Source organism: Conger conger, chromosome 8 (genome assembly GCF_963514075.1).
Source record: "Conger conger chromosome 8, fConCon1.1, whole genome shotgun sequence".
In the NCBI taxonomy this organism is placed as follows: domain Eukaryota; kingdom Metazoa; phylum Chordata; class Actinopteri; order Anguilliformes; family Congridae; genus Conger; species Conger conger.
The window spans coordinates 41,853,031-41,866,853 of record NC_083767.1 but is presented as its reverse complement, the minus strand read 5'-3'; the positions used below and the strand labels follow the sequence as shown (position 1 = coordinate 41,866,853).

The 13,823-nt window shown below is 41.7% G+C and overlaps 1 protein-coding gene across 5 annotated transcripts in view; it reads left to right on the top strand.

Moving 5' to 3' along the window:
- Nucleotides 1-13,003: 13,003 nt before the first annotated feature.
- The window catches only part of sbf1 (SET binding factor 1), a 69,059-nt gene continuing 68,239 nt past the window's right edge, over nucleotides 13,004-13,823 (top strand). For all 5 annotated transcript variants that reach the window (XM_061251176.1, XM_061251174.1, XM_061251173.1 and 2 more), the window contains exon 1: nucleotides 13,004-13,188. In XM_061251176.1, the coding sequence (XP_061107160.1) occupies nucleotides 13,134-13,188 (55 nt within the window). In that variant the 5' untranslated portion in view covers nucleotides 13,004-13,133. The remainder of the gene's footprint in view (nucleotides 13,189-13,823) is intronic.

Below are 13,823 nucleotides of genomic sequence, written 5' to 3'. Positions count from 1 at the left end.
GTTGCAGGTCTGGCCTGTACGAAGTATATTTAAATATTCAGTGGGCGGAGCTCGAGACCTGTGCGACGGCCCCGGTTTCACAAGTGTATGCTTTATGGAGATGCTTTATTTAGGCGCTTTATTCTTTATGATTCAAGTCAACAGCCAGTTATAAAGTCTCAAAGTGTTTGAATCTCACGGACAGTGTGTGAAATTCTCATGAGAGTGTCTCTTGGATATGTCTTTTTTCCAGTGTCTTGAAGGTGGCAGACATCACCTGACTGACATTCAATGAACTTGTAGGGATTATGTGAAATCAGTGTTTAGCACAAGCCCATAAAGCATACACTTACGGTAAAAGGCAAAAGGTCCATCCATCATCACCCTTTGTGCTTTATAAACTGAGCCCAGTGCCTTTAAAGTCCAAAGCATCATTTGAGTGTTTGAGTGTTCTGGGCATAAATTATGTTCTTCACCTGCAATGTTGCATTTATGAATGGACACATACAGGACACAAATGTTAAGTCCCTCTCTGTGGTGGGTCTTAATGAATAAACCGTTCTCACTCATTTTGAAATTAAGGTTTTGTCAGCCAATGTGAATGCTTTGACATCAACATATATACAAAAAAATCTGTTCAAACCGTATTGCCCTGGGTACTGACAAAATTAAACTACCCAACGAGTTACGTTTCATACTTGTGTTTAAATATGAACAACGCTCAAACTTTGCACTTTTCCTTCTCGTCTATTATCTGTTGTCAACACCAAATGTTTGAAGCTGTTAAGAAGGCTATAGGACTGCATGTTTCCGAGTTTGAAGACGCACCCAAGCTTACACCAGCTATCTGTCAGTAAACAGTTCTGTATCTCAGAGACCTCTTCCCTGCACCAAATAAGATAAAAGGCCTCCTCACTATCGCTATTGCTCCTCACTGTCTCTCGTACTTGTTCCCAGGTCTCACCAGGAAATACCCTTTCACACCGAGTTTGTCTCACGTGATTTATACACACTTATCGGTGGTAATGCTGTGCAGAATGTCCATGGGGCTGGCACCAACGGACAAGAAAATCACCCATGTTGCTAAGACACCTTGAATAGAGCTGTCAGTTTGAACTGAATTAAATTAGAGTTACCATACTTCATTAGATGCGCTGCTATTGTGTAACGGCACGAAAAAAAAACAAGATCATCTAGTATGTATTGTTGTCGCGCGGCAACTTTTTAGTCATGTCTTCCAAGTCCAAAGCCTAATTATGTGAACACAGGCTAACTAATAGATAATTCACAGGATCCAAACAGGAGTCCTTTTGAATTGTGTAGCATGTTCTCGCCGCTGTGGCAGTACAACGAATGGATTCTCTGCTTCTCATCGGAAACAAGTCCACTGTGGTATGGTCAAACATTATCTAACATAGAAATGCTAGGTAGCTTTCATGGCAGCTATTCATAATTCTGGCTTTCACAAAACCTTTAAGAATTATGCTCTGCCATGTATGAAGCATACCTCCAGGTTTCAAAAGATAGATGTACTCTAGATTTCAGCTTTCAGAAATATGTTTGTGGTAACAATATTTATTTGGGTTTGAACAAGACAGTGACACAGTTACCTCTTTGGAAAGTACCCAAACAGAATCAAGGATACAGTTTTTGGCCTGGCTATTGTTTTGTGGGGGGCCTTTTGAATTGCTTTGAGGACACGAAACACATCAATGTCACCTCCAAACAGTGTACCTGTAATTACAACTGCAGCTCCTCTAGCCTGAGAAAGTAGCAGTCCTTAATCTCCTGCCAGAGATGGTCGTCATGGGACAGTCTCACAAAGGCCCCAGAAACAGTCATTTTTTATGATGTCAGTCCACTGTGTTCTGTGCTCCTGATCTCCATGCAGGGGGCAGTCTGCGGGATCCCCGGGAACATTTTTGTGGTGAAATGCTGTCGAGGCCTTCAGGTGAAAACGTGGCTACATTTGAGTGAAAGGTGAATGCTTTCTAGCCAACTGGGACATAGCCAGTCTATATCGAGGTTACGCTAGTCCATTTCTGTCAAGATGTCCACCCCTGTAGGTGTCTAAATTCAAATTTCTGCTCACTGCCATTGTTTCAGGGGCACAGATACAGAAGCAGCAGTCACAGTAGCTCAAATTGATTCTCTCCCAGCACTGTGCTCTTTGCCTTCAAGGTGTTTCTAACCAATGGTCACATGTAACTGTGCATGCAGCTGTTAACAGTCCGTTGCGGGTGAGGTGCCCAAAGTGGCATGGTTGGTAAGAGCAGTTGTCACAAGTGCAGTGTAAACCATATAACCATATGGCCAGTTTTAGTACCAGCCTGGACCATATTTTTAGTTGGGTTAGCGCTGTATAATTACCATATCCGCCTATCCATAGTCTGGAGTTTTCAGCTGTGTGATGAGAGATGTCTCTCTCCTCGCTCCAGTCGCTAGTTTGCCGCATAGGCAGTATTGTTGAGAATAGTCACTTGCTCGCATACTATTGAAATATCGGTATGCTTGTACTACAAATGCAGTCTTCCCTCTATTGATATGGGTTGCATACTGTACAGGTAAAATAGGATCCTGGTACAATTGGCATTCCAAATGGGTGTAAAAGACGGAAAAGAACTTTTTAAAATGTCAACATATGAGTCAGAAACAGCATGATCTCAAAACAACACGATTTAGTAATCAGATGCCAATTAACAGTTCAGTTATAAAACTTGAAGGGCAAAACCTTATTGCCAAATTTAATTTCTGGTCCACTAACCTGCTTTGCTCGCCTGTTACAACAGGAGACAACCCTTATTTTTTACTTTCTATTCCTTCAGCAAGGAGACTCATCTTGTGAAGTACAGGGGCTCTATGGCCAGAAGACACCCCTGTGTAAGCATGGTTTTTCTCAAGAGGAGATTATTTAGAGCAACAGTAAATATCGCCTTTGTATAGCACTAGAGAGAATTCAATATTGCACAGCATAAAAAGTACACTGACAGAAAATATATGTAGCATGTACCGTACACACTCTGGGAAATAGCGGAGGTACATTTTTCAACAAATTTCCCAAATGTACACTGAAAGGTACAATACTGCTCTTTTAGTTAGAAATACTGTACCTTATAAACAAAAAATGTACAAATGAATGATTCATCGAACGACAAGGGGTACAATTTTATGTATCTATAGGGTACCACCCCACTTTTCATTCCTTATTTTCTGAGAGTGCATGATGAAAACCTCTATACAGCAATATTGTGTATTATATGTCCTGCTGCAGCAGACCAAGTGTTTCCTTTCTTGGAAGGTGAGAGGTTTTTCAGTCCTGAATGGGGTCAATGTTCCTTACATCTCTAACCCATTTCGTTGCACAGAAGCATGTGACACTAGCATTGAGTATCAGTTCTAGAGTACCAGAGTCCTCTCGTTAGAAAACGATCATGCTTTTGCTTGTTCCTGCCAGATTTCTGAACCAAAAGTGCTTATATCATGCAGGTTACTGTGCTACGTATATGACATAGAATAGAACAAAGGTATACAGGGTTCTATAGGTATAGAATCACACATTTCTGAAACAAAGTACACAGTGGATTTGCAGACAACAATCAAACAAAAAGGCCTGTGATAAATTATGAGGGCCTTCACAAAGGAAAGAATGTCAATTTTGAAAAGACTAAGGAGAGTCAACAGACTGAACAATTACACTAAAATGCAAACATATTTATGTCATCAAGCATACTGTAAATGCCACACAAAGTCAAAGTACACAAAACACATTGAATACCGTTATACATATCATTAACGCAATTACCTTATTCTATATGCATGATGTCATTTTTAATGTTCACTTACATTTCTACAGAAAGAAGTGGATAAACAAAAGTTGGGTCATAGCTCTTGGTTCCAGGCAGATGCACACCAGTAGATATTGTAGTATGGATTTAAAATGGCTTCTTTTATCACAAACCTGTCAAGCAGCATAGTACAGACAAAATGATTTGCAACTGAGCCCTATGTCCTTAAGCTGAACATTTTAAAAGATCACCTACGGATCAGTGTACAAGAATCTTATCCTTAGGCACACTTTTACATAATTCTGTTACTGAAATAAAACTGAATACATTATTAAATGTTATTTTATTAGTCTTTCTAATTGGAAATAACATTAATGAATGAATCACCATTAACCTGGGGCTAAGAACAAGGCTTTAAGCAACACATGTACATTGATACATGCAATGTATTTTGCTCTTTGTCCCATATGGTCTTATAGATTTCAGCAAACTGGTTTTCTTAAGATTGCTGCCATCTAGTGAACTTCAAGCTTGTTCCTTCTGCACCAGAGTGAAGCAGAGGAGCCTGACATTGTAGAAAGATCAGGGGCAGGAAACTTCTAGAAGCTGTCTTCTTTCACAGGGCCAACATGGGATTACGTTTCCCAGTGAGACAGTAATTTCCCATGAGCCCATTTGTATTGCCGACGTTGTTTAATCAGTTTTATAACAAACATTGTGGAATTAATTAGCATCCTTATAAAGCCCAGTAAGCCCTCTTAAATACACAAACATGACAAGGTGAATCCCCAGGACAAAGCCATTGAGAGTTCTTCATGCCTTTCTGTGCTTCTGTCCGTGGGTCAGTGTATTAGTTAGAGTTTACCCCTAAGCTGGTTCTCTCTGCTGGCAACCTGGAGGCGATTACGTGCCAGGGTGCGCATCGCAGGGGCTAACAAAGGGGCAGCTGAAAGGAAGGTGGTCCCATCAGGCGCCGCATTTGGGCGAGACCACGACCGCGAACAATGCCGCCAATAATACTGACAAATCCAGAACTGACTGGACTTGAACTTGATCTCAGTTACCCACAATTCCCTGGAGATGTCCCAATTCCGTTCCGCTTCACCTCAGCTCACCGCTGGAGTGAAGGTGCAGGTTTGTGTTTACATTGTCTAGCGGAGTGACTGAAGACCACAGTTTTAAACAACCAAACATACAAACTAATGTTATCAGGTGGTGTGTCCAGGTAAAGCAGTTATTCTCAGCGATACACACAATGTAAAATCCTGATCATACCAGTGACAATTGTGGCTGGCAGCACAGTGGTTATAGCCCTAACCAGGGAAAGAGGTTTTCCTTGGGTTGATTGGGCCCTACAGGTTGCCTGCCTTGTCATTTGTTTATGCAACTCGGAGTGATTGCTATGCATTTTGTAATAGTCTGTTTATGTAATGCTTTAATATTGATGCCAGTGAGTTTGTGGTGGCTTTGCGAGATTTGGCCCAACCAAGCCTATTGAGGAGGACCCCAATTAGCAATATAAACCACATAAGCATTGTTGAGCAGGGCATGCCAGTGGATAATGGGTGGCAGTGTGACGCACTGCTTAGGGATAATATCTCCTCACTAGAGAGTTGCGTGTTCATATCATACAAAGGTGTTTATACAAGGGCAGCAGGGCATTCACACACAATGTGAAGATGGGAAAAAACAAATTATCACACTGCCCTTATGACGCAAAGCCTTGTGTTTATATGCAAACAGAAATTGTTACAGAAGAGAAAGCTGGAGTTTACTGTAAGCAATGAGCCAAGAGGCTGCAGGGATGTACCTCTCACTGGAGCAGGGCAGAGAAACTGCCCTGTCTGATCCTCTGATAACAGCCTCTGGGTCTTGTGTGGTCAGTGTGAAGGTTTCTGGGGCTCAGCCCAAAGTTAATCAGGAGATGTCACATACAATCATCAGGCCAGTGTTCTTGGCCAATGGGATGTTTCATGCTAAATTTCTGCAGGTCATTATAGGCCAGAGTGACACTGTCATAAATGTTAGAATAAATACATTTGTATGATGATACATATTTGTGTGATAGATTACATCAAAAGATGAAAATGTAATTTAGCCACTAGAGCTTTTGGAAAGGGTTGATATTAATCAATGTGTATTTCAGAGATACTAAAAGAATTTATAAGAACCAATATCATCACTGTGAATGACTACTTATTTAGTCTTTACATTGATTAATAATCGAAGCTACAGCTATGAGCTGATTTAAGAAAAGCCACTTCCTGCCTGCTCCTGTCTATTGGTTTTCTGACAGGAAATCATGTGACTGTCGCATCCTGTCTGCCAGCGCTTTTCTTTGTGCATATAGCACGCTGTGCTGTGCGAGACAGCTGTAGACCTTTTGGCAGTGGAAACTATTCCATCTACAGCTTTTTTATCATTCCTCTCGAATAATTCTATGTGTTTGGGCCAAAAATACAATCATCTGGTCTGCTTTTTGCTACACTTCATTCACTCCATGTTGCTGGTCTCTTAGTTGACTCATCTCTATAGATGTGATTCACTATTGTTACCCATGAGTCACTATTCTGCTGTGTAGAACAAGGTGTGCTAATGAATGGACAGATTCTTGGAAATCTTCCACATATTATCGAGATTAGGTAGCTCACAATGCTGTAGGCATGCTGGTGGCTTGGACTCTGCTAGAGAGACGACTGTACATCGTTTTGTGTAATTACTTCACAACTACTGTTTTTATGTCAGTTTTGATAACAAAGTGCCCCCCATTTGAATATGTTAATGTAATGAACATATTAAGCAGATTGTTCTTTGGACAATTTTGTTAGTGATATATTCTCTCAACATCTTGAAATTAGATAATGTATTTGCAAGGGTGTTGAGGAATGATAATACATTACCATAAAAATACATTTTTTTAAATGATGCCAAAGGTCCAAATAATGTCATGTGACATGTTAAACCAACAAATTGCACAATAACCAACTGCCTTACATTCTTGAGTGGGGGAGGAAACAATGATTTCTGCTGCTGACAAGAATACATGCCATAGATGTGGAGGATAACTAGGACCACTACCTGGAAATGAATAGTGTAATCAGTTTCCTATGCAATCAACATTTAAACCATGTTGTTTAAAATAAATCTGACGTTTCCAGTGAATAGTCACAGGGTGTAGTGAATAGGGTTTTTTGGAAATGGTCATGATGCTGGTGCCAGTAGCATTAGAACAAAGCATTTAGGAAATGAAGAGCCTCTCGGGCACCCTTAAACACAGAAACAGACACAGACATGTTTTATAACACAACACACTGTAAACTCATCATCCACCAAGAGATTTCGCTCTACCAATACTCCTGCTTTGGTCTGGCCTAGCTGAGTAGAGATGAGACTGAATGGAGACTGGCAACCTGTAGCAACTGTCACTTTGGATAAAAGCGTCAACAAAATAACTGTAATGTAATCTAGGTATGGCCTCAATCTTCAATCACTTCAATTTGGACAATCAATTTAGGCAAGTTTACCTTTTTTCAAACCTTAAACCACATCTTTTAGACAATTTAACCCCCCTCTGTTACAGTATTTTGTGCTACATTACCCTGCTAGCTAGCATTTACTTACAGTAAATCATTACATGGAAAAAAAAAAACAACTGGAATATTCCATTGCACCTGTGCCACATTCCCAGTAGGAAGCTAATTGCAGGTTTCTCCCTCGACACACTCCGTCCGCACTGTTGCTTGCTCTTCAAGTCAGGTCTGTTTCTTGTCGCAGCTTGTATTCCGTTGAAAGACAGTGCTGTATATTTAATCCAGTTGGCTCTCATCCATATTTGCTTGTGAGGTCATTTCACAATAGTGACATCTACACTCGGTTGCGTACACCAGTGTGCAGCTCCTCAAAAAGCCAATAGTGGGGTACGGAATAGAGTGGGGTTCATGCAAACCAGGCCGATGAAGTCAGTGTTCCTGGGCCTTGTAACCATGACAACAGCACATATGCCCCCAAGGTTTTAGTCTCAGCTGCAAAGACTTCCTCTGAGACAAAATGGAGCCTGTCATTTTCTGAAATTCATCCAGGTCTGTGTGAAAACTAGACGTGTGTGACCTCTGTTTTTCAATGAGGTTGACAAAATTGGACTCTTCTCATGCTTGACAATGTACATGTTCAAACTGACCTGCATCTTACCACTTAAACTGGAATACGTGAGCCTATCAGCTACTGTTTGGGATAACTATAGCATGCAATGTGTCGTGTACATAATATAACATTCATAATGTCACAGATCTATTGCTTTTTTTATATGTTATTTGATCTGTTTATTATTGTACTAATCTTGTACTTGTCTGTTCAATTGGTTGATTGCTGTTACAGTCCTCCACATGGAGGATCCGGGGTCAGAGATATGACTGATAGATAGTGGGATGTTTACTGTGACTACTATGTGTCCAGGTACACACATCTATAGTGGGATTACGCCGGTTTCATAACAAACGTCATCGATTAGTCTGTTTTGCAGGGGATTGGATATCCAGCCCGCACAGCTGCCGGGAAGACTTAATCAACGCTAACTATGTTTTCAGAGACTCTCGGGAAACCCGATAAGCCTGCATTGTGAGGCGGGAATGAAGAAGGCCCTTTTCACATCTCTGATTAACTGCACAGGGTTTCCCGCAATCCACTCCAGCTGTGTGTGCCCCTTTCACCTTTACCATGTGGCCTGTAAGGTATTTTTACACCACTAGGTACATGAATGAGTAAACCACGCTGTACATACTAATGTGGGCATTGGAGATGAAATCTATAACTCACGATGAGAAAAGTTTGTCCCACCCTCATTGCAGCTCCATGCATTGAGTGAAATTGAATATTGATTGTTTGTGTGCATTTGCAGCATAAAACTGTTTTAAAAGAACCTAAAAAAACCATAATATTCCATTAAACAGTTGATACAAGTCAACGGGACCAAGTGTCTTTTGCTTTAAACCAATAAGACTACATTTCTGTCCAGCACTTCTCTGACAGATGCGATGGAAGATGCTGAGTTGCATTCATTCTGACATTTGGTCTGAAAAACAGGTAAACTTCTTGACCATGTCTGCATGCTTTTATGCCTTTAGTTGCTGCCACGTGATTGGCTGATTAAATATTTGCATTAACTAGCTGGTGTATAGTCTACCTAATGAAATGCTCAGTGAGTGTATATCACAGTTAACAAAAAAATGTGGGTGAAAACGTATCAATAATAGCCTGCCAGTTAACTGCCTTTTCCCAGAGTGATACATACTTTGAGTTAAAGGGCAGTGCACAGGAAGCGTTGGAATTCTTTCACTGTTTCAGTCCTGACATCCAAGGTCACCGGGGTCATTGAGAGCAGGGTTTCCTGTCACAGAGGAATTCTGGGATGGATTTCATAGTTTTGCTCCAAATACTCATCCATCAAGGATATAATATTCTCATAACTTCCCTGTAACCCTGTTTCAAATGTTCTGTGTTTTTGCAAGAGCAAATTTGATGCACTGTAGAGAATAGCTACCATTGTTCCTGAAATAACAGTCCTCAAGAGCTGGGACTGCTGGTTTTCCACCCTTGCTTTACCTGGGTGTGAGGCGTGTCTGGCCTATTAGTAGCACTAATTGTTCAGTTAATTACCTAGGAGGAAAGAAAACCAGGGGCTGGATTTGGATTCAAGGGACAGACTTGAATATCCCTGGTCTAAACGCTCTTTCAAGCAGCCAACAGTCTGAATGCTTTTTAAACTTGAAACTTGATAGATTACCAGCTCAGTGTGTGTCCTGGAAATCTGTGCCAAGTGCCACCAAGTAATGCTGCCTTGCCAGTCCATGACTGTACAGCCACAAAGCCGCTCCTATTCCAACCGTCCGCTCTTGCCTTTGTATCCATTCAAAAACCCCTCCTGGAGGAGAGGATCTCCTGCTGTTGTGGAGAAATTCTTGTGGACAAGAGGATGTGGGGCAATTCTTTCAGGGCCTGTATAACCTTTTATTGCCATCTGCCACCATTAGAATCATCCCTGGCATACTTCCACCAAATATGGAAATGTCTGTTGTACCATTGCCAAACATTGCACAAGGAAACCTGGCTGTCTTTGCATTCCTGCTTTCTCTTATTCAGTTTTTAATTTTGGATGCTGAAAAAAAAGAACATCTTCTTACTGGTTAGCCTATGTGTTTAATAGGCTGGACAAGAAGCTGTGTTTTCACCAAGATTGGTTTTCAAAGAGTCCCTTATTTTGTGTGGCCTGGAGCCAGCAGCACAATTAAGAAGGCACATGGACTTGATGCAACATTTACACAGTAAATTCAGCACTATGTACTGTAACTGTTTGTTCTGGGGATACAATTAACTATGAGTTGGACCACAGTCATGCTGTCAAAATATACAGTCTGCTATGCTAGTAGTGCTTGAGAAATGAGGATTGTTTAGAGATGAGGCAAAGTTGGATAAAGTTGGCAATTAATGTTGTTACTCAAATGGAACCAAATAATATGTTCACTAACATCTAATTCCTCTGTACTGTTTTCTAAAAATGAATGCAGCTTCAGTTTATCGAAATGTATGGGTTGCCTTCACCCCTGGTTAGGAGACCTCCTGGGAAAACCTAGTTGCTGTGGAAGTGATGTTGGTGGGTCAGTAGGGGGCGATCTTCCCTCTGGTCCAATATCCTCAATACCCCAGTGCAGTGTAATGGGGACACTGTGCTGTAGGAGATGCCGTCTTTCAGATGAGATGTTAAGCTGAGGTCCTGACAGTGGTCATTAAAGATCCTATGACACTCAATCCTGTTACACACTTTAACTGGCTAATAATCATTCTTGCTTCTCCACCTCAGCAGATGTGTTGTGAGCATCTGGTGGGTACCATACATTGGTGCTAGTTGAGGTGTGTTTCCTCCTCATCACTTACCAGTTAGAAAAGTGCTATATAAATGCAAGGAATTAATTAACTAATTAACCCCTAAACCAGGGGAGTTTCCTGCACAATCATCAGAATAATTCAATCAATCTATCCACTAGGGCGGCACGGATGGTGCAGTGGGTAGCACTGCCGCCTCACAGCAAGGAGGTCCTGGGTTCGAATCCCCGTCTGCCGGGGCCTCTCTGTGCGGAGTTTGCATGTTCTCCCCGTGTCTGCGTGGGTTTTCTTGGGGTACTCCGGTTTCCTCCCACAGTCCAAAGACATGCAGGTTAGGCTGATTGGAGAGTCTAAATTGCCCATAGGCATGAGTGTGTGAGTGAATGGTGTGTGTGCCCTGCGATGGACTGGCAACCTGTCCAGGGTGTATTCCTGCCTTTCGCCCAATGTATGCTGGGGGATAGGCTCCAGCCCCCCTGCGACCCTGTTCAGGATAAGCGGGTTAGGATAATGAATGAAATTCATTAATTTCATCAAAATCTCTGAAATTTCTCTCAGGGACATTTGTTTAGGGAAAACTTACATTCTTCCCAAGAGAAATTCCAATTTACTGACTCCAGTTGGCCATCAGTTCCAGTGGAGTTGTGCACTGAAAGCAAATAGATTTGTTCCTTATCTCTGATTGGCTCACAGCCCGTAGACACACTATTGCTGCACTTGCCAAGTTTCCTGCCGTGCACTTAATCCCTGCTGTCCATGCAAATTCTGATTGGTTGGAATTAGTTATTGGCAGCTTAATGTGTAATGCGGCCTTCAAGTACAATGGATTGAATAAAAGGAAAATGGCCACATTCACCAAGCATTCAAATGCAGACCTCGGTGAAGCAATAGTTCACATTCATTTGATGTTGAAATGCTTAAACCATTTGCCAGAATCCCAGGCAAACTGATTTGAAGTTCTTCTAACTCAGTTTCAGAATACATGTAAATGCATTCTGTGTAAATAAACGCAATGGTTTATACAAATATCTGTCAGATAACTGCACATTTTGCTAAAAATACCTTTTCTCAATGATTGAGGGGTTTTGTCTTGTTCAGCAGCTAATTTGATTCCCATAACCTTGCATTCAATTTTTTTGGTAGATGTTTTTATCCAAAGGGATGTACAATAAGTGCAGATTCTCACCTCTGTGTAGATAGCTATGGTGCCTTCACACTTCATTGTGCCAAGATTGATTCTCTTCAATGTTAGAAATCCATACTCCAATCCATGTCATTAACCAATCAAAATTAATTTGGCAACATGGTATCGAATGTTTTGAAGGTTAAAAACACACTGTCACTAGTTTTTGTGCCTAACAAGAGTACTAGTCCCTTATCTCAAGGCAATGTGCCATCCCCAGCCCCAACACTGGCTGCAGCATAACTTTAAGAGATAAATGACATTCCATTTAGCCCGGCTGGACGTGTGGTGTCCAGCGTTCAAGAGGCCCTCTTGTTATTTTAGGAATGAAAGAGAGACGACACTGTGCACAAATCTGAGAGGGCAGTTTAGCACAGGGTACTGTCAATGTAATATTGCTGTCCATTGCTGTGTTCAAAGAAAGGTGTTGCCAGGCATTAATCTGTGTGGAATTATAATTGATGGCAATGTGGCAACAACAGGGGTGCAGTAGTCTCACCCATGACTCTCACAGAATTTTACTCTATTTTAAATTATTTCTTTGTTTAGGAAAAAATCACCTGGTGGTGTGGAAGGCAGGCTGGATCTTCTACTATACACCACTGCCATTTACAATGTTGGTTTGTTGTTAAATCACTTCATTCCAATGCCATTGCCTTATTTTTGTACCAGCAGCCCATAACAGTGATAGCATACTCTATGTGATATTTTAAATACAAAGATTAAACACAAACACACCACCCGTTTAAGGATACATCTAATTGGACCAACACTGTTTATGCTAAATGTGTGTTTGGCCTCTGTATGTGTAGGGTTTTCCCTAAAATACCACCCGTCCCGATGACCCATTATTGCATATGGTGTAAATTAAGAGCCGCACACTGGGGAAACGCTCCAGATCTTAACCAACGCAATTCGCATGTTGCCGCTTTAAAATAACCATGTTGCCACCGCTCCCTTAACGGATCAATAAAAGGATGAATGCGTAGAATATTAATTAATATTAAAACATTATATAAATAATGCCGAATTAAAACCGTACTTTATCGTAATATTAACGCTACTTTACACCGCAAATTATGTATGCCACTGTAGTATGGCTACGCGCCCCTCCCTGCGTCTCACTGCGCAGACTCCGTGAGCTGTGCTGTCAGGGTGAGAATACTGACAGTATGGCGGCAGGGCACTGTTGGAGGGATGCTGTTGTTGCCGACGATGTCTCTCCACCCAGCAGAATGTGAACGAGATATTAACTGCAAACGGAAAGGAATTAAAAAGGGCCCGACGCCGTGATCTCCTAAATCACCGACATGGCAAGGCTGGCCGACTACTTCGTAGTGGTCGGTTACGACCTCGATAAGAGGGGTGAGTTTTGAAGTCTCTTACAAGCTAGACTAGCTAGCTAGCTTCTGCCTGTAAGGCTAGTAAACAGGAGGCGGAGGTGAGGGAGGCGGGGACCGGTTGGGACGGGACAAACGGATCTGGCCGACCTACGGAATCTCGGCTTCGGCCGGCGGTTCAACTGTCGACCGTGGATAGCCAGGGCCTTATTGGAACAAACATAATCAAAGCCCTTTGATTCTATTCACAAACGGAAATATAAAATTGAAAAGTACGATTCTGATTGAGTATTTGTTTGTGGTGCCGCTGTTGTCATGTTCAGGATATTTGATATGTTAAAGAGGGGCGGTGTTAGATTGCGATCGGATGATTCAGGACCAACGGCGGACACATATTGCTGTTAACTTATCTTGGTTAGCTCGTCAACAGTCCTGGCAAATACATTAGATAACTTACGTTAAAATGAATGTCGGTGTTGCCCGTTTAGCAAACGAAAACGATTAAGGCGAGGACACAGATCGCGGCACGCAGTTGAAATATCCTGTCACTTTGTTACAATTGGAGACTAACTGCAAATTCCAAATCAAACGGTGTACGTGTAACGTTATGTTGCATTTGAGAAATTCCTACTTGGAATGGAATACACTTGGCGATGGCAA